Here is a 21,279-nt window from a genome sequence, read left to right on the forward strand (position 1 = left end):
CAGGCTTTAGCCTGTTAGTAAGCCTCTCACTGTAACAAGCACTGTTTAATGTTGTGCCACTCTCCTCATAATGTTCCAGTACTGGGCCTTGTGCATCCCAAAAAACGGTAAGCATCAGTTTTCCTGCGGATGGTTGGGTACTGAACTTTTTATTGCTGGGCAATTGTGGATGTTTGCATTCCATATTCTGGCCTTAACTTTTCCACTCGTAATGATGGATCCTTGTTTGATCACCAGTGATGATTTTGTCTAAGAAGCCGTCACACGCATTGCCATAGCGATACAAATGTTTTGGGCTGATATCCAAGCGTGTTTGTTAATTCAACACTGTGAGTTGTTTTGGGGCTCATCTTGCACAGAATTTATGAAACTCAAGTTTGTTGTGGATGATTTCATAGGTAGAACCATGACTGATGAACCATTCCTCATGACCTTGAACCATTCCTCATGAGTAACGTTTGTGCGACCATTTTTTTTAATTTCAATTCATTCGTAGACACTCCGGTGCTGCCAGATATTGTTCCAGTATTGTGCCGAAAGTCTCATGGATTGCGGCCCCAGACCACAAAAACCGAATCACTACTCGTTGTTCCTATTTGGTGCAAACTTCTAGTGGAGCGGCCATGATCTATCTACGACAAAAGGAATACAAATAGAGGATTAGGATCAAACTTTCATAGCACGACCACAACAGCATAATAATAAAATAAACGGGGAAACAGGTCACTACCAACAATGCAAGATGAGTTATCTCAAAATCACTGATAATTTTTTACTTACCCTCGTACAAGTACGCAGTTGCTCTCAGAGCAGAAGCCGCAACCCCTCCCTCCCGCGCTGCCTTCCCGCTTTTGTCCTTTCGCGTGGGAGATTAGAGAGCTTTAGCAGATCATTGCTTACGCTCCGCTCCGCTAACATTTCACGCACTCCGCTGGCTGCATGGTATGCATTGATTTCGCTTATTTGATACGTGCGTCTTCCAGAGACGCCGGCCAGACAGACAGACAGACAGAAAATATTTGTAGCAAGTGAGTTTGGACTCCTCTAAGTCCCTGGACCGCTTGGACCGAAGTCGGAATACTGGACCAAAGTTCGAATATGCTAGCGCAAGACAGGGGGAATTGAAGGCATCACAGCAAGCTGCGATGCCTGGTCCGTAGACGAGAGCAGGAACCCCCCAATCCTCCCAGATTGAGATGGCGGGCTGTCCCTGCGGGGGACGATCATCAGGGCAGCCAAAAAGGATGGGGGAGAGTGTGGCGTGACGATCGCCACATAGGGAGCATGTAGGGAAGATGCCACACTAGTGGTATAGCAGCTCAGGGGATGGGAGAGAGCGGGTCTGGAGGCATCTCCAGAGGATCTCTTGGGAGTGGGTAAGGGAGGGGTGGGGAGCAGGATAAGTCCAACGGTCCAAACGGGATACTTGCGTCAGCTCTTCAAAGCTGTGCGCCCGCTCCCTCGAGGCTGTCCTGAGCCCGGCAAATCAAACCTCGGGCCAATTTATCGGCAGCCTCGTTTCCGGTGTTTCCAGAGTGAACCGGCACCCACTAGAGCTCTACCCTGCGTGGTAAATTCTGTGTGGGGGTGTTCAACAAGTGCCATGCAGGGGTGTGAATCCTGCCTCTGGCAAAGTTGGACAGAGCAGTGTTGGAATCGCTTAAGATGCATTAAGCATCCGAATGTGCAAGGGCTAAGGCGATGGCGGTCTCCTCTGCCTCCTCAGGTGTAGAGCCCGAAGGAAGATGGTGAGTTAGTGGTCGGGGTAGGGTAGGGTTGTAAGCAACTGCTACAGCTCCATGCGTTGTACATGCGGCGTCTACCCAAATGGTATTCTCGGCTTGTCCGTAGTACATGTGGAGGGCATTTGCGCGAGCTACGCGGCGAGAGATTTGATGCTGGGGGTGGACGTTTCGAGGAAGGGGTTCAACTACGAGAGGGGTATGGATGTGTCGAGGAATGGCTATAAATGGTGACTGATTAGCGGGTATGTTGATGCAAAGGGAGGCGGGGATATGGCGGCCAGTGGTGCTCGCGTCATGTCTTAAGTACTGCATCTGAAGGTGCACCTCAACTAGTTTAGGAAGCGTGTTATGCATGCCCAGTGTAAGCAGTTTAGCTGTGCTAGTGCTGCTGGGTAGGTTTAGGGCTGCCTTAGTTGCAAGGCGGATCATGGCGTTCACGCGCTCGGTTTCCGTGTGGTTCAGCTTGAGATATGGGATGGCGTACAGAATGCGGCTAAGCGTAAAAGCATATACAACTTTCATGTTTCTGCTTCGTCTCAACCCTTCTGCCGGGAAGATACGCGGCATAGAAGCTGCAACACTTATTGCGTGGAGGTCTTGAGTGTTTTAAGGGTATGGTCATTGCGTCCGGAATCCTGCAGGTAGAGGCCAAGGATGTGCAGGGTGGGGGTGAGGGGGATAGGGTATCCTTGTAAAGTGATTTGGATGGGCGAGTTAGCGGCAGATTTTGGCCTAATTAGGAGGAGCGCGGAATTAGAGGGGGAACACTCGAGCCCGATAGATGATGTGTGAGTGGAGATAGTGTCGGCTGCTAGTTGGAGAGTTTCCTCAATTTCCCCGTCAGAGCCATGAGTGGTCCATGTGCTAATGTCATCAGCGTACAGGGTGTGCTATAGTTGTGGGATGACATTGAATGTTTGGGCTAAGGAGATGAGAGCAATGTTAAATAGAAATGAGAGAGAACCGCGCCTTGAGGTGTTCCGAACTCGCCGAGTGTATAAAGGGGTGTGCTGAGCAGATCAATATGCAAGGAGGCAGTGCGGCCAGAGAGGAAGGCGCCAACTTAGTTGTAGGTTTTAGGGCCTACCTGTAGTTCCTGCAGTTCCCGTAAGATGGCAGCGTGTCGAATTCTGTCAAATGCCTTAGTGAGGACAACTGCCAGGATAGCTTTTGTGAGATGGGGGATGGTATCATCAAGCACATCGTGCGTAATTTGGAGTAGGGCATCCTGCACAGGAATACGTGCACGAAAGCCCACCATACTGTGGAGCAAAAGGGTGATTCTCTTCCATGTACGTTGTTAATGGCGTAAGAATTATGTGCTCGAAGGCCTTGCCGAGACATGATGAAAGAGAAATGGGGTGGATGTTCTCGACGGAGATGGGCTTCGGGGGTTTTCGGAGAAATATGATTTTTCCATGCTTCCAGGAGGCAGGGAGGGTACCTGCTAGAGCACTGCACGGGCCGATTTTTTCATCCCGGGCCCGGCCCGGGCCCGTTTTTTCGTTGGACTGCCCGCCCGAGCCAGATCAAAACATTTATGGCGAGAGCCGGGCCCGGCCCGTGCCCGGAAACACTCTAGGTTACCCGCCCGGCCCGGCCCGCCACCCCTTTACCTTAGGCCCGAGCCCGGCTCGCAACCGGCCCGAACCCGGCCCGAGACCGAAAAATACATGTTTTTCAAAGTTGAGAGGCCCGAGAATAACTCGATGCACGTTACATGCACACCACCAGAAAGCCCGAGCCCTGCCCGGGCCCGCGTCAAAAAAGCCGAGCCCGGCCCGGGTCAAAAAGCCCACGCCATGCCCGAGCCCGGCCCGAGTCCGTGAAAAAACTGCTCTACGCGGCCCAGCCCGGCCCGAGCCCGTGCAGTGCTTAGTACCTGCTTCCCAGCACTCGTTAAAGTAAGTGACAAGGTGAGATATGGAGGCATCATCAAGATTTCGGATGGCAGCATTCGTAATTTGATCTTCCCCGGGTGCGGTATGGCACAATTTCAATAGGGCTGCGCGAAATTCTGATTCTGTAATAGGGGCGTCAAGCTGTGGTTGCGGTAAGCCCATGTACTCGGGTTGTTTGCAACGAAGACCTGAGGTGTTATAGGTGCATTTATCCTGGGCGAGGAAGCCGTCGGTGACCTGCCGATGGTTATGAGTGAAGCAGGGATTGCTAAGACGCATCTGAGTTTTAGATTCCGTGGGATCTCGCATGTGGCGTAACAGGTGCCAAGCGCGCGTAGTGGAGAGATTGCCGCGGAGGCCGTCACAATCCTGAGCCCAGTTATCTCTGCAGAGAGGGGCACTATGGGGTTCCATTTGGGATTGAAGCTGGGTGAGTTTGAATTTTAATTTCCTGTTATGCTTTTGCGTTTTCCACGTTTGCGTTATGTTCTCTTGAGCTTCAATGAGGTGGACGAGCTTACTGTCGGTAACAGGGTTGTCTGGAGTATAGCATCGAGCATTTGGGTATGTTGGCGAATGTCCTTCTGTAACTGAGTAGCCCAGATATCTATAGTCGAAGGGGACCTGTGCTGGCTGTGCTTGCTTAAATTTATGGAGCTGTCTCAATTAGTGTGCCTAGCGGTAAATTTGCCCTCAGGTCGGCGATAGTTTACTGCTATGCGAATCAGGTGGTGGTCGCTATCTGGTATGGCTTGCGTTCTTTCCCACTGTGGATGGGCCAAGTTTCTACCAACCGTGAGGTCTTGGCTAGTATCGGCAGTAACGCTGTTACCAACCCGCGTAGGTAGGCTGAAATCATTAAAGATGATCAGGTGGAGCACGAGCTTTTCATTGTACAAAACTGTGCCTCTGTGGTTGGTGCGTCGATAGCCCCAGTCCACGTGAGCGTAAATAAAGTCGCCGGCAACCAGTATGGGATTTGATCCGGCCATTTGGGTTACGGATTTGAGGAGTGGACGGAGTAGGTGAATATGCTGGCGCGCGAGAAGATATCAGTTAAGAATGAACAGGGTGATTGTGCAGGGGTGCGGGGTAAAATTTCGATGAAGGTGTGAGCAATAGTGGAGGTAATGTCGTGCACCGCATAATGCAAGGAGTTACAGACGTATGTAACCACCCGAGGAAGGACAGTGAAGTCCGAGGGGATAACAGCGTATCCTGGCAGTGGCCCGCAAACATTGGCATCCTGGATAGTGATAATGTCTGGTGGGGACAAAGAATTGGCGATAATCTGTTGCAGAGGGTCGCCCTTTCGCCGAAAGCCCTTGCAATTACCCTTGAATAATTTGTAAACAATTATGGCCCCTCGGATGAGCAATGTTGAAGGGTGGCGGGGCGAAGGATCGAGGGGTGAGGAAGGTGGGACTGTGGGAGGAGAGGCCGTTGAGAGTCCAGGTATAAGATGAGCTGAACGCTCCTCTGCTTTGGTCATGATGCTAGATATGACCCTATCTATTATACGGGAAACGTTGGCTTCACTCATAGTCTGGCACTGTGCAGTGACCTACGCAGTAATACGCTCTGGTTTTGGTTTTGGTTATAGGTTTTGGGCGATGTCCTCAAATTTGGCTTCCAAGTCTACAGGTTGGCCTGGGCTCTCATCAGGCCTCCTGTTTTTCTGAGCAGGTTGGTCGGACGGGGTGGATGAAGAAGATGGTGGTGGTGGAGTGGGGGGTAGAGCAGGGGTGGAACAAAGAGGGCTGCCCTGAGCTGCTTTACCTTTTCCCGCAGAGCCTTCAATTCCGGGTTCTGGGAGGTCGTGATGTTCGTCTTGGCAGCCTTGGAAGCCCATGTAGAGGTAGACGGGATGGTCGTGCTAAGCGGGAGAAAATCTTTCTTGGTAGGGCACTTTGTCTTCTGGGGCGGTCGGCTACGTGGTTTGGCGGTGGCATTTCTTGCCTTTCGCGAGCCGGTGCCCGTGAGAGGCTGCCCCCCACAGAGATTGCAGATCGGGATATAGGAGGGAAGATCTTGCAGTTCATGCTTGTCCCCGCACCACGGGCAGAGACCGCTCTTAGGGTGGGGGCACACGTCGTATCTGTGACCTGGTCAACGAAAGTTTGTGCACGCGCCTGGACTTCCCTTGTGCGGCGTGCATCCGTACACTACACTCATGTAACGCATGGTGCGAGGGACTGGCCCGTGCACAAATGTGATTAATATGGAGAGGGTCCTGCCCATTCTGCGGGCTGCGATGATTTCAGCTTCTGGGTTGCGGGTCTGGAGGTCCTGTAGCATCTGTTCCGGTGTTTCCGCCCAGTAGGCTTGCGAGATGATTCTGCACGCAGCAGCGGGTGGCGGTGTGATGTAGGCGGCGACAGGGTAGCTGGTATCTTGGAGAACCACTTCCTTGAGTAGGACGAGGTGAAGGGCGGTTGACTCGTGAGGTGTAGCGACCGTGAAGGTGTTGTTGGTAGGGTGGATCCGGAGGTGAAACTTTCCTAGGTCCCGGTCAGCGGCGGTGACTTGCAGAGCTTGCATGAGTCGCTGTGCCACGGCTCCGTTCAAAGGGAGGCATCTCCTTGGTCGGAAACTACCCTTATAGTGCCGGGAACGAGTGAAGAAAGTTGCTTACTTCGCAGTACGACTGCGTACGTCACGCGCAGCTGTTGTTGTTGAGCGCGGTATGTCGGCTTGAAGGTCGCAGGGGTAGCGTCAGCCGGAGTACCGACGGCGGACGCGGGAGGCTTAGCTCGAACAGGGGCTGCATGAGGATGTACAACCAGCGTTTCTGGGCTTGGTTTTCCACACTTGTACGCGCGGAGTATTGTGGTCCACTCACTCGCTCTGAACATTGTCGGGTCGACCGTCGAGGTCTTCACCCTCCGATTACATCCGTGATTGTTGGAGGTGGGTGCGCGCGCGTCCGGTGATAGGCCTAGCTTCTAGCGAGGCAAGACCTTGCGCGGCGGCTGGCAAGGAGCAGACTTTCCGACGTCGATACAGTCCGAAAAAGGCTGAAATGCAACAATGGCCATAATGGTTGAAAGGTGCACACCTTAAGGAAGCGTTTCACATATGAGGTCACGCAGGCCACGCGTTCTCAGCGTAGCTGTAAAACGACAAAGCAACAGTAGACTCACCCTAACGCTCCGATTAAACGGCGTCGTAGCAGAGCGTGGGCAGGGTTCTTCGTTACGCTACATTGCCTAGAATATACGTAAGTATATTCTAGGCACTGTAGTTCCGCTGCCGATGTGAGCGTTGTGCGCACGCGCGTTAGCGTTCCCGCTAGTGTTCGTCTGAGCAGCTGTGTGCAAATCGTTGGGATACGCTGGTCTGAGCGGAGCGAACCGTGAACGCTCAGCTAAAGCTGTCTATTGAGTCGCCAGTTCCCCTTGCGCCCGGTCGCAAGATATACATTTGCTGCCGCAGCTAAACGTCACTTCCCCCCCCTCCCTCCAGTCCCCCGACGGCTTTTCGCGCAGCGGAAGAAGTCGCTTTTGCTCTTCGCCGTGCGTTCACTCCCCGTGAAAGCGCATGTTCCCCGCGCGCTTTCACTCGCACATACAGCATACGACGCGCGGCGACGATTTTATCGCCGTCGGACTTTATACGGAACCTCACGGCGATGGCGACGACGACGCCGGCGGCAGAAATCCGCTTGGAGTGTCGATGTGTTTCGATGGATTCTCGATGCGTTTCGCCGCGCTGGCCTGCAACTTAACTCCTCTAAGTGTCGTTTCACTCAACGTCACATCACCGTTCTCGGTCACCTTGTTAGTGCTAGCGGTGTCCAACCTGACCCCGAGAAGGTGCATGCCGTCCGAGACTTCCCTGTTCCTCGCTCAGTTAGCGATGCACGGAACTTTGTCGGCTTGTGTTCCTACTTCCTCCGCTTTTTAAGGAATTTTGCCGACATTACCCGGCCGCTTACTGACCTACTCAAGAAGAACATATATTTTTCATGGGGTCGTGCACAAGCTGCTGAATTCACCACCCTTGTCAGTTTACTGACTTCACCGACCATTTTGGCGCATTATTACCCGTCGACCTCTACAGAAGTTCGCACCGACGCTAGTGGCCTACGGCATATGTGCAGTACTCGCCCAACGCCAGAACGACCGGGACCGTGTCATTGCCTACACCAGCCGCCTTCTCTCGTCGTCGGAGCGAAATTATTCGATAACCGACCGCAAATGCCTCGCTTTGGTCTGGGCTGTGGCCAAATTCCGCCCTTATTTGCACGGCCGAACGTTTTCCGTCGTCACGGACCACCATGCCCTTTGCTGGCTCTCGTCGCTGAAGGATCCTACAGGAAGGCTTGGTCGCTGGGCGTTACGACTGCAGGAGTACACCTTTGACGTGCTCTACAAATCTGGACGGATGCACCAAGACGCTGACTGTTTATCACGCTACCCTGTCGACCCTCCCGACACCGCTGAACGTGATACCGGTGACTTCGTCATGGCTATTGCAGATCTGGCCAACATACGCGTTGAACAGCAAATTGATGGCACATTACGATATATAATTGGCCGCCTACATTCTCCTAAGCCCGACCCATCGCTTCGTCAGTTTGAGCTTCACGACGATATTCTTTACCGTCGTATTACTGCTCCCGACGGCCCTGAGCTTCTGCTTGTTCTCCCAAAGCATCTCCGTGCTACTGTTCTTAAAGAACTCCACGATGCTCCAACCGCTGGCCATCTTGGCGTATCCCGCATTTACGATCGCGTGCGGCGACGGCTTTTCTGGCCTGGTATGTACCGATCGGTTCGACGCTACGTTGCTGCGTGTGACCTTTGTCAGCGATGTAAACGGCCCTCGGGGTTGCCTGCAGACCTTCTGCATCCTATGGACATACCCCAGGAGCCATTCTACCGCATCGGTCTTGAACCCCTTGGTCCATTTCCTATGTTTGCTTCAGGGAACAAGTAGATTGCCGTTGCGACCGACGACGCTACGCGCTTTGCCATCACGCGAGCTTTGCCGACTAGTTGCGCCAATGACGTCGCCGATTTCCTCATTCATGACGTCATCATTCGTCATGGTGCCCCTCGGCAACTGCTCCGAGACCGAGGCCACTACTTCTTGTCGAAAGTTATCGATTACCTCCTTCGTTCCTGTTCTGTGGAGCACAAGCTCACTACTGCGCACCACCCGCACACCAACGGGCTCACCGAAAGGATCAACCGCACCTTAACCGATATGCTGTCGATGTACGTGTCTGACGATCATCAGGACTGGGACATCGCTTTGCCACACGTCACGTTCGCGTACAACTCCTCCCGTCACGACACCGCCGGTTTTTCGCCATTTTGCCACCTGTATGGGCACCACCCTGCATTGCCTTTTGACACCCTACTACTTGCTGTTATACAACATACCACGGAGTATGCCCGGGATGCTGCCGCGCGAGCCCATCTGGAATGTCAGATCGCTCATGAGCGACTATCCGACTCGCAATTATGCCAAAAGGACCGTTATGACCGCAGCCACCGGCACCTCTGCTTTTCTCTGGGATCTGTTGTGCTTCTCTGGACTTCTCGTCGCGTCGGTCTCTCCGAAAAGCTTTTGTCGCGTTACACCAGACCTTACAAGGTTTTACGGCAATTTAGTGACGTGAACTTTGAGATCACCCCACCGAACAGTTCTTCACCATCTCGTGACGTCGTGCACTTATCCCGACTGAAGCGTTACTTTATCGTCGCCTCCTCGTGTAATTAGTCTGCGCCGAGACGGCGCTCAGCCCGCCCGGGTGGTTAGATGTTACGCGCCGCCTCCTTGCATTAAGGAAGAAGACGACGATCACCGGGGGACGCTGCGCGTGTTCAGGCATCTTGGCCATCTCTGTCAACAGTCCCTGTTTATAAATCCTGACGCGCTTTTAGATGCGAAGCATCTTATGGTCGGGGCTATGTCACTCCCTCCCTCCATTCATCCGCCGTGCGGCGTCCACACCCGCACTGCGCATGCGCATCCTCCTCCCTCTCCTCTCCTTGTATCTATATGTATAGTATATCTACGCCAAGCTTCCGCTACCGGTTCCGCTTCCACTTCCGCTTCCGGTTCCGGAAGCCAGCTTCCGGCTTCCGGAGAACGCTTCCGGCTTTTGCCCGAATGATCCCCCGGTGCTTCGCCCACTCATTATCATTCACTTCGTCCTCTCATTCTGCTCCCGCAACGCCGCGATGAGTGCCACGGACAGCGCCAGCGTCAACGCCAGTGTCAGCGCCGTGGACAGCGCCGCGGAGAAGAGGGCTCGAGCCGCTGCCACGAAACGGCAGCGGCGACAGGCTGATCTGAAAACTAATAGGAACATGAGTCGACCCCATGGCTGCTTCGCATACTACGCAGGGTTCCCCTAAGGGAAGATGGTGTAATATTTTATCTATTTGACACCCCGTAACAATATATTTGCTATCTCAATCAAATAAGTTCGGCGTGGCCCAATCGTAGTGAGCACACGCACAAGAGTGGAAACACGCGGAGTTCAACTCCGGAGCAAGGGCCACGTACCGAACGAGTGGAAACACGTGGAAATCATGACCATTCCAAGCCCGGGAAGAAGCCCGCGATCGACACCCTGCGTCTCATCTTGCTGACTTGGTGTCTCGGCATGCTGTACGAGAGGTTCATCGATGCCCGCCTACAACACTACATAGAGGACGGTGACCTCTTCCGACACACCATGCTGGGCTTCAGGCCGGGACTTTCTGCGCAAGATGCTCTCCTAATCCTAAGGGAAGAAGTTCTCAAGGGCGTTCCGAAGGAAGGAGAACCTCCTGCTCACACTCTACCTGAAAGGGGCCTTCTATAACGTCTCTCAGGAGGCCATTCTCAAGTGAATAAATGACATAGCGTCGGGGAGCGCATCTTTAATTACCTCAAATCGTTCCTGATGGGCCGGACGGCAACCATCGGAATAGGCCAGACTCAATCGGATACGATCGACGTGCCGAACAAACGAACACCGCAAGGGGTTATAGTCTCCCCGATTCTCTTCAACGTCCTGATGCTAGCTCAGGCCAAAGAGATGCGGAAGTTCCCGGACCTAGCTTACGCCCTGTACGCAGACGACATTACGCTCTAGGCCACCAAGGGCTCCCTCGCGCGAAAAGAAGTGATCCTTCAGGAGACCGCGAAGGCCGTGGAGAGCTTTGCAGCAGCGAGTGGGATGCGTTGCGCGCCCAAGAAATCCGAGGTGATCCGGGTGCACGGAAGAGAAATCGACAAGTCCCACGGCCATATCGACATCTATCTAGAGGGCCAGAAGGTCACGGAAAGCAATATGACTAGGATTCATAGGTTTTTTGGTCCAGAGCAAACTGAAAACCTCCCACACCATCGAAATCATACCGTTCGCCAGCAACCAGATCTCGCGGATTATCAAACAAATAACACGAAGCCACTAGGGCATGTCAGAAGAGGACACGGGTCGCCTCGTCCAGGCCCTTGCGATCAAGAGAGTAACGTAAAGCATGCCGTATCACTACCATTCGCTAAACAAACACGACAAATAAGTCGATGGCATCATGAAGGCGCGTAAAAAACGGCCCTGGGTCTCCTTGTGGGAAACAATCCCTCTGCCCGAGGTCAGAAGCAGGATCAAGGCGAACCCCATCCCGAAGCACATGAGTCACACTCCATGAAGGACGACGCAAGTCTCGTGTCGAAAGACAGGGCGGACAATTCAAGGCTGACCCGTACGTACGAGTAACGTACGTAGATGTGGCAGCGTAACCTGAAGGGGGCCTCTTCGCGGTAGCTGCAGTGAGCGGGAGAGACAATTCCTTGACCCTCGCGGCTTTTGTCAGGGCAGAGACCCCAGCTGCGGCTGAAGCCACAGCCGCGGCGCTAGTAATAAAGCAACAAGACAGGGTGGGCAGGGAAGTTCATGTCGTTACTGACTCTTAACCGGCCTGCCGTAACTTTACCAACGGACGAACACCGTTGCTGGCGGCTCAGATTCTGGGCCCGAGGCTGCAGGAATCCCATCAAATCACGTGGCCGCGGGCCACGCGGGAGTGGAGGGGAACGAAAGGGCGAACGCCTTAGGTCGAGTGCTAATCAACCGATTGGGGCAAAGCCAATGATCCCATCAATCCCCACCCTTTACCTTCGCGCCTCTGCCATCCAATTACTGCGACTGCCTCGAGATCCAGCAGCTCAAACGCAGAATTTATCCTCCCACTAACAAAAAGCTCAACACTGAAGAGACAGTAGCTCTCGCACTGATCCAGACTAACAGATTCCCAAACCTACACAGATACAGAAAAATCTACCCACAAACATATCGCGGCCTTTTCCCTGGTGCGGCGACACATGCCCTACACTCTGTCACATCTCGTGGGAGTGCGGGGTAAACCTCGACACTTTGTAGCGACCATCGACGCTGCTAAGCGAGAACGCTAAGGTCAGCGCTCTGGGCCGGCGCCTTGGGGTCGGCTGCGACTGACGAGAAAAATAAATTTGGGCGGCACGTGCCAGCGGCGCAAGCACGGCACGCGCTAGTCCGTTCTGAAAACTTGCTGAGCTGCTGCTCTTGCTCTGGCGCTCCGCTGCGACGCCTCGGTTCTTGACAGTGTGCACCCGGACCTTGAGTCCTCGTCCCACGTCTTCCTCCGACGAGACGCTGTCAAGGCGCCTCTTACACCATCCTACGACGGACCGTACCGTGTCCTCCACAAGACGCAGAAGTCCGCCACAATCCTATTGAATGGCCGCGAAGAAGTCGTTTCGCTGGACCGCCTCAAACCAGCCTACGTCAAAACGCCTCCCAAGGAGCTCCCCGCGGATGTCGCTGGCATACCCGTCGATATGCTTGACACAAAGACAGCGTCATCTCTGCCTCGTCGACGAGTACATTTCGCCGTTCCGTCTAGGCGGGGGGCCTTGTAGCGACCATCGACGCTGCTAAGCGAGATCGCTAAGGTCAGCGCTCTGGGCCGGCGCCTTGGGGCCGGCTGCGACTGACGAGAAAAACAAAGTTGGGCGGCGCGTGCCAGCGGCGCAAGCATGGCACGCGCTAGTCCGTTCTAAAACCTGCTGAGCTGCTGCTCTTGCTCTGGCGCTCCGCTGCGACCCCTCGGTTCTCGACAACTTAAAGACGCCTGGCTCGTCATTTGTATGGTGAAAGGTACAGCTGACCGGCGGTACCCTAACGGGTTAAGAAGCTCTTGTCCAACAGCAGCAAGAGCAGCCATGGCCCGTGGTGTCCTGGAATGAGGACACCACCCTCTCCAACTCAAGAGCAACGACCTCGATGGTCCAAATAAATGTTTCCTCTCTCTTTAGGTCCAACCAATCGGTTGGTGTGGGTTCGAGGTGGCTTATCATGAGCATGTCGTCTCCATCATTCGAATTCGCAGACGCTCTCAGTACAACAGGTTGGCGCGTATAGTAGTCCCTCATAAATTGACGCGTGCTTTATGTAGACATTTAGACTACGATGACGATATGTGCTTTAATGTGCTCTGTGTAGTGGGACAGGGGGAACTTGCAGACGAAGAAGACGTCTGTTGTTCTGGTGGTCTTTTTGAACAGGCTGTTGCGCTGCCGTCTTGCTCCGCCGTTGTTGTCTCTTGTTCGCGTTGAACCGTGACAATATGTGTCACCGTTTATAACTGCCTTATCGTATTTTAGGCGCACACGGGATTCTTTTATTTGCCGTTTTTCTTTTGTGTAATTCCAGAGAAGATGCCATTTTTCCCAGACAGCGTGACTGAAGTCTTCCGAAACGCTCACACCTGTGTCTAAATTTGCGCACGTTTTGTAGTACTCTCTCGTGCTTTCCAGCTCGAAAGGTTAGCTACAAATCGGCCAGGGTTTCCCCTCCCGGCATGCTCCCACCGGATGAGCCCTTTCGATAAGTACGTTATCAAGTTTTAAGTTTTCTTCACAGACGCTCTATACTAATTCTTCAGATTCTTCAGTCACTGATGCCAAAAAGACTAGCTTTGTCTCCGGCTCCTGTTTGCGAGATCGTCCAATCTAGGCTCAAGCTTCCGCTCAGATTCCTCGACTTGTGAAATACAATTCTCAATCACAGTAGTTGTAGCATAGCCATGGCGTGCTCGTAGTACCGCCAGGCCAGTGAAGCATCAGCGTAGTCAGTAGAACAAAATGAGCGTTTATTCAAAGGTGTATAGCGTATTTATAAGTAGCCGATCGAGTGGCAAGCAGATAGGAAGGAGCACGTGTCAGTAGTGATAGTCCGAACTCTGAAAGATCGCCAGATAAGGCGATAAAAGGTGCGCGCACTTCGAAGATACACGTGTAGTTGCAACATTCCTTCCTCCTCAGAAATGGAAGCGTTGCACTGGCTTGCGTTCTCTCGTTGAGCGTCTTAGAGTTTGTTGGGCGACACCGGTATTCAACGGGGCCACCGGAATATCTGGTGCCACCAGATCTGGAGAACCGGTGCCATTTGGGATGCTCCGAGCAGTCATGCCTTCATCCGGGCCCACCGTTTCTCCATGCTGTAGTTCTGTTGCTTGGTCTGGCTCACTCCGATTTGTGGTGGTTGTAGTTACTGTCGGTTTATCCCCTGGTGCTTGTCGCGGGCGGACCTGGTCTACGTGCCGCTGAACGAACCCGTCCTACGTTTCCACGGCCACCATTCTCGCTCCAGATGTCGCCTTCACATGGCCGGGCGTCCACTTGCTCCCCGCACCGTAATTGCGGGCATACACATCGCTTCCAGGCAGCGGCAGCCAGTCATCTTGGTTCTCTTTGCATCCTGGAAGTGCTGGAGGAAAACATGTGTCTAAGCGTGAGCGTATTTGATAACCCAAAAGCAGCTCTGCTGGGGATTTACCCAATTTTCGCGGAGTCCTCCGGTAGTTAAAAAGCAACCGTACTAGGTTCTGTTCTAGATTTCCTTTACTCATTTTTCGAAGGCCATCTTTAATAGTTCGCACTGCCCTTTCCGCCGCACCATTAGATTGAGGATGGTATGGAGCACATCGAAGGTGGACAATGTTGTTGTTCGCCAAGAACAACGCGAAGTCTTGATTGGCAAACTGGGTCCCATTGTCGGAAATGATCGTGCGTGGTACTCCAAACCTGCTCAAAATGCCACGTAGACAGTTAATGGTAGTCTGCGTTGAAGCATGCGACAAAGGTATTGCTTCGGGCCATTTGGTGTGTGCGTGGACTACTACGAGTATCATTTTTCCGCAGATCGGACCCGCGTAGTCAATGTGAATACGGGACCACGTTTCGCCTGTTTCAAGCCAGTTAACGACGGGTGCCGCGGTTGGCATCGGCAGATTTTGCACACAGTTCTGGCACTGAGCAGACACCTCTTCAATATTTCTGTCGAGGCCTGGCCACCAGAACAAGGAACGCGCGACAGATTTCATTGCCGGTGAACCCTGGTGCGTCTCATGTAGAAGATGCAGCACTCGCTCTCTAGCTTCGGTTGGTATTATGACCCTATTACCCCAGTAGACCAGTTCATGTGCTACGGACAGTTCGAGCTTACGGTGAAAAAACGGCAATACCGCCCTGGCCATTCCGTTTGCGTTTCTGGGCCACCCATGTAGTATGTAGCGTTTGACCTCGACTAGGACAGGGTTAGAAGACGTTAATGCCTTCAGCTCATGCGTTGTTATGGCGCCATTGTTCAGCTGGTTTAGCGACAGCACATGTTCGGGCGGCTCACCGTCGTCGTCAGATTCCGGAGATCGCTGCGGAAGTCGGCAAGGGCGTCAGCGTTCAGTATCTGTCGTCCTGGTGCGTACTGTAGCCGGTATCGGTAGACCCCCAGGTGGAGCGCCCAACGTTGTATCCGTGCGGTGGCCATTGTCGGCGTCTGCTTGTCTGATGTAAGCAGACACAGCAGCGGCTGGTGGTCAGTCACCAAGGTAAATTCCCGACCTAGAAGGTAGTCACGGAATTTCGTGACGCCAAATACCAATGCCAGTGCCTCTCGCTCGATCTGTGAATAGTTGCGCTCCGCCTGCGTTAATGTTCGCGAGCGGAAACCGATGGGCCTGTGGACGTTACCGATCATGTGAAACAAGACAGCTCCCACACCGTACGGAGACGCGTCACATTCAAGTTTAAGTTCCTTCGAAGGGTCGAAATGAACGAGAACCTTGGCTGTTTTAAGGCTTTGCTTGGCAAGATCAAACGCGAGCTCTTGAGGCTGTTTCCATTGCCAACGGGCATTCTTTTCAAGCAGTTCATACAATGGACCAAGTGTGGTTGACATGTTCGGCAGAAACCTCGCGTAAAAAGTAATCATACCCAAAAACGAGCGTAGCTCGCTGACATTACAGGGACTCGGTGCCTGCATGATAGCGTCAAGGTTTTTCTTTGTTGGATGAAGCCCATCACGATCGATGCGATCGATGCGATAAGTTACTGCTGGGCTGCGGAAGTTGCACTCATCGAACCTTAGCTTTACACCACGCTCTCGGAAGCGCTCTAAGACGTTTTTCAGCCTTTCGCCGTTGTCACTCGCTCTTTCGGAAATGAGCACATCGTCAAGATAAGCCTGTGCTCCCGGAAGGCCAGCCAATACCTCATCCATTTTTCTTTGAAATATCGCGGGCGCAGAAGCTATCCCGAAAGGAAGTCTGTTGTAGCAAAATAGCCCTTTTGGCGTATTAATGACGCAAACTTTCTTCGCGTTATCGTATAGCGCCACTTGATTGTATGCATCCCGTAAATCCAAAGTGCTGAAATAGTCCCCATCGTGTTGTTGCGCAAACATATCCTCAGTAATTGACAATGGGTATTGCTCAGTTGCACACGCTGGCTTTCTGTGGCCTTGGAATCACCGCATATTCTTACTGCGCCGTCTTTCTTAAGCACTACGACTATGGCCGTTGCCCATTCAGAGTGTGCCACCGGTGACAGCACGCCCAGAAAAACTAAACGGTCTAGTTCAAGTGACACTCGCTCGCGCAGCGCGTATGGAATGGGTGTGGCCTTACAGAATTTGGGTACGGCGCCTTCCTTCATGTGCAGGCTGGCTGGAGGATCCTTGATTAGCCCCAGTTCCACGGAGAACACGTCGTGGTAGTCGTTGAATATGCTGTTTACGCTGGATTCGCTTGGTGCTTTTGTTGACCCCGAGTCTTCTACAAAACGAACCACCGGAGCACCTGCGCTGCTCAGCTGCTGGATTAAATCGCGACCGCAGAGGCTTGGTCCCGCACAGTCCAACACGGTCAGCGAACAGTCTACTGTCACTCCTTTATGACAAACCTCGAGCGCAAGCTCCCCAAGTACTGGAAGGCGTCCTGTGTAGCAGGATAAATTCAGACTGGACGGTTTCAGTTTCGGCCATTGGTCGCGGTGCGTATCGTACAGTTGACGCGGAATGACACAAACGGGCGACCCGGTATCGACTTCCATGCTCAGCTGCACACCGCACCAAGCGAAAGTTCGGCGAATCGGTGGTTCCAGACAACTTTTCCGTTGTGATACAAAAGTCCAAATGTGAGCAGCTTCGTGTTCCTCTTCTGCTGAGGCTTCCGTCCCCAAGAGGGTGTTAGTTGGTGCCGTCCTCGCCGCGCCTTGTTCTCGAGCCCCACTGCTTCGACATTTCCTTGCAAGGTGACCACGTCGTCCACAGCGCTAATAGCGCGTGTTAGACCAGGGGCAACATGCGTCATTGTGTTTTGTACTGTCGCACCTTGTGCATTCTTGACGTGCGGCAGCCCTCCTCTCATCCAGCAGAGTTTCTTTCCGATACGCCTGTACTTTTAACACGGGTGTCGTTGCCGGTCCGATCATGCACTTTACATCACTATCCGCAGCCTCAGCTGCAAGAGCCATCGCTTCAGCGTGTTGTAGCGTTAATTTCCGCTTTGCCAGTAGCTGCTTCTGCAGGGCACCTGACCGTATACCACACACAATGCGATCTCGTAGCATGCGATCCAAAGAAGTGCCAAAATTGCGATTGTCAGCCATGCGGCGAATGTCTACCAGGAATGTCTACCAGGAAAGTCCGGAAGGTGGTGAGCCATGATGGCCTTGGTTTCTCGGTTCTGCGTGGGTTCCAGATCAGTGTCGACTTTCACAGCATGGGCGATGTTCATCCTCGTCGCCACTGCGCAACTACACGTGTATCTTCGAAGTGCGCGCACCTCGAAGATACACGTGTAGTTGCAAGAGTAGTCTTCACAAACACGCTATCAATTTTCTTTTCGAATTCTATTTGGTTCGTTTCAATGGCTGTTAGCTTTGACAGAACGGCTGCATAGTCTGCCTGTAGCTGTGTGAGTACCTGTGTGATGTTCAGCTTCGGCTTTGGTCATGGGACATGGGTTTATCTCTATATCCCCACACAGGCGCAACAGCCCGTCGCGAAACAAGAGACACGATTCAAAAGCCAAGCATTCCATCAGAGACAATATACCTGCACCAAAGCAATGAACATAATGGTAAAACAAGCGCTTGTTCAGGGGGCACGACATCCTTACAAGTAAGACGTTATTCGACCGAGTAACAAACCGAATAGTTCATGTAACGAAATTGCCGTGAGTATTGTGTGCATTTGTGTGCCGTGCGTTACCAAGGGGTAAGCGCACTACTTTCTTTTTCTAGCGTGCTGGTTGACTCTCTGTGGCGCGTGATGGTTATAATTTGTACGGAAGTCGACACGTACGCGGACTATAGTCCTGGTGAATATTTGACATCATGTACACCATAGGCGCCGACTACGGGGGGCTCCGAGGTTCAAGCCCCCTCCCGAATTTTCCGAGGGGGGGGGTAGACCCCCCCCCCCCCGGCGATTCGTAGCCTACCCACCCCCTAATGTGTCAATAGCGGAGTTCTGTAGCCCATATAATTGGAGGATTCTTTTGCGCTGCCTCTACCTTTTCACTTTTGTTGTGGCTAAAAGCTTACGGCATCATTGTTGGCGTGGACGTGCACGGCTTTTAATTGATACTTTCTCTTTATTTCGGCAAATCCTGTCAACAGGAGGACAAGCGCATTAGAAGCATCAGCGGCGGCCACCTCATCCGTGTTTCCTCACTTCCACATTTCTTTTTAAATTTCCGCTGAGAACACCATGCACAGACACGATATGTTTAAACACATACACAGGAAAAAGTTTATTATATTTTTTTAGAGAGAAGGAGGTAGCCAACTAAATCGATAGCCTATGCCTAGGGAAAGAATATGTTGCTGTATGTACACCTGAGTTAAAATTACTTTGCGGGCTTTTTTGACCGTGAAAAAAACTTGCAGACCTGCAGACAACGGCGTGTGAAAAGCACGCCAGTGATATGTGTCGCAATATTGATTTTCTTTCCAGTAGGCAATGCTAACAACTAGGGACAAAAAAAGAAAACGAGCTCTTCTAATTATTTACAACATTTACGCAACAGGAATGGACACATCGCCTCTTGCATACAGAGGCCATAAATATGGGGTGTTTCAGCAAACATTTAAAAAATTTTTTAAAGGTTGCCTGTGGCAGATAGCACAATTCGAGTTCGTGAGCTGGTCTACTCGAAGAGGCGGACATTACTTGCACAAAAATTTACATGCACAATCAACTAATGAACAAAAATTCACCATTCAGGTTTTTCAAATAATAACTTAAGGCTCATGTTGCAATTGAAAAATTCTATATTATAGAATCTAATCGAATAGATTTGAGGGAATATATATATATATATATGTATATATGTGTGTGTGTGTGTGTGTGTGTGTGTGTGTGTGTGTGTGTGTGTGTGTGTGTGACGCGAGTAGGAGGTTGCGGGCGTAGAACAGCATGGTCGCCCGAACACTGCCTTTTATCTTCGTCCTCCTCTGCTTTCATGCACGGACCATCTGTGCACCGTAACACGTTCCCCCTCCCCCAGAGAGAGTCGTAGGTACAGGGACGGATGATACCCTCTTAATCTCCTCACATTAACGATTTCAGTGTGGCAGTCCGGTGACGTCGAGAAGAGCTCAGGTGGCCGAGGCTGGCTGTTGCACTCCGGACGACATATCCACGCTCCGATGAAGAAACCTTTGGACACACAGCAGCCGTGGGAACTCGGATGTCGTTGCGACTTGCCGACACACGGTGTATCCTGCTCGAACGTGCGGTGGACTGGGTCGTTGCGGTGACGTCCTTGTTGGTCTAGTTTGCCAAGAAGGTGCCTGTGTCTTTTCCGTCGTCGTGCACAGCGCTGTCGCAGGAATCCTTGGAGTGAGGCCAATACTGATAGATGGCGCTGAACATGCGTTTGGCGACGTTCCTTTCTTAGAAAACCCCGTATTCCTTGAGTTCGCTTTGGACTGAGTAGGCTTTGGCATTGATGTCTTTCTTGTTGTCGCACCTGTGGAAATTTCGGTGACGGTCTTCGTCGCCTTCTGTTTCGAAGTCGTGGTTGCTGCCGTTGTTCATGGAGTTGATGCCGATGATGTTGTTGCGACATTTGTTGAGGTAGCGCTTCTATGGAAATATGCCTTTGATTTCTTTCGCAAAACAAAGTGGGGATCACTTGGTAGCTGGTACACTGCTCCGTTTTGTGGGGCTTGTCTGGTGGCGAGGGCGGTTTGCCAGGATTCTCAGAAGACCCTTTTGAGGCTGCTTGGATTTCATTCACAATGGACGCTTCTGTAATTTGACAGTGCGTGATGTTGCTTGGCGCGTGCGAAGCTTCTGAAGTGGCAGCGGCTTGTTGAGGTGTAGTATCCAAAATAAAGCTTGAGAACCGCAAAGTAGCTTCATCTCTAGATTTAAATGGCTCCAAATTGTCTTCGCCTTGAAAGGTGCGTCCATTGGTGCTGTTGCTGTTATTCTGATTTCGTGTTGGCGGTAAGCAAGTTGGCTTCATTTCACCAGAAGAAGTGATTGTTATATCTTCTCGATTCGTGTTGCTGATACAGAAGTTTGTGTCTATGCAGTTTGGAATTTCTGGTGGCTCATTGCTGGGTGGTGTCACAGCGGGTGTGGCTTGACCATGTTCTTGCGAAGAAAGGTCGTATGTCTGCGATGTCCTCACGCCGTGCTCAATTGCGTAGAGCATGCACTGCGGCCTAATGTTCATAGAAGAGTCATGTGACTTGAAAGTGCGTAGTGGCCAGCGCATTCGATATGAGTGATGGAATGCGTCAGAATCTTCAGCGATGACATGAGCACTGCAGCGTGCTGAAGGCGTACGTATGGTCGAATGATGTGCCGTTGTCAAACCTGGTTCAGAGTTGGGTTTCGAAGCAACGAATTCGCGTGCATTTCGCTTAGTGAGCAATGGCTTTTCGTTTACTGGGATGTCAAGTTGGTGCTATGCGTGCGATTGCGTGTCCTCTTCGCGGGAGAATCACGACAAGGAAAACTCGCCGACGATCTTCTAATATGAGCCTGTTCATTAGTGCAACGTTGCGACTGTGCGTAACTGCATTCAAATTCCTGCTGCTGGCGAATGATGCAGGGGTCTTCATCATATTCTTTGAAGCGACTGATCATTTCATCTTTGATTTCTTTCCAAGATTCTTTATGTTCAAATATGTGGGTCAGGTAGAACCGAAATGCCTCACCAGTCAGGTATTCATCGAAGCTGGCGACCATCTCCCGTTCCGACCATGATACAGTGGTTGCGTGGACCTCGTAGAAGCGGAACCAGTCTTCCACGGGCCCATCGTCCGCTGATCCAGCGTACTTGGGGACG

The 21,279-nt window shown here is 52.2% G+C and overlaps 1 protein-coding gene across 1 annotated transcript in view; it reads right to left on the reverse strand.

Moving 5' to 3' along the window:
* Positions 1 to 6,591: 6,591 nt before the first annotated feature.
* Positions 6,592 to 21,279, reverse strand: part of LOC125941141 (uncharacterized) — a 43,820-nt gene continuing 29,132 nt past the window's right edge. The window contains exons 8-10 of the mRNA XM_049658094.1: positions 16,597 to 16,808; positions 15,318 to 15,532; positions 6,592 to 6,663 (exon numbers count right to left, since the gene is read on the reverse strand). Coding sequence (XP_049514051.1) covers positions 6,592 to 6,663; positions 15,318 to 15,532; positions 16,597 to 16,808 — 499 coding nt within the window. The remainder of the gene's footprint in view (positions 6,664 to 15,317; positions 15,533 to 16,596; positions 16,809 to 21,279) is intronic.

This window comes from Dermacentor silvarum, chromosome 10 (assembly GCF_013339745.2).
Source record: "Dermacentor silvarum isolate Dsil-2018 chromosome 10, BIME_Dsil_1.4, whole genome shotgun sequence".
Classification (NCBI taxonomy): Eukaryota; Metazoa; Arthropoda; class Arachnida; order Ixodida; family Ixodidae; genus Dermacentor; species Dermacentor silvarum.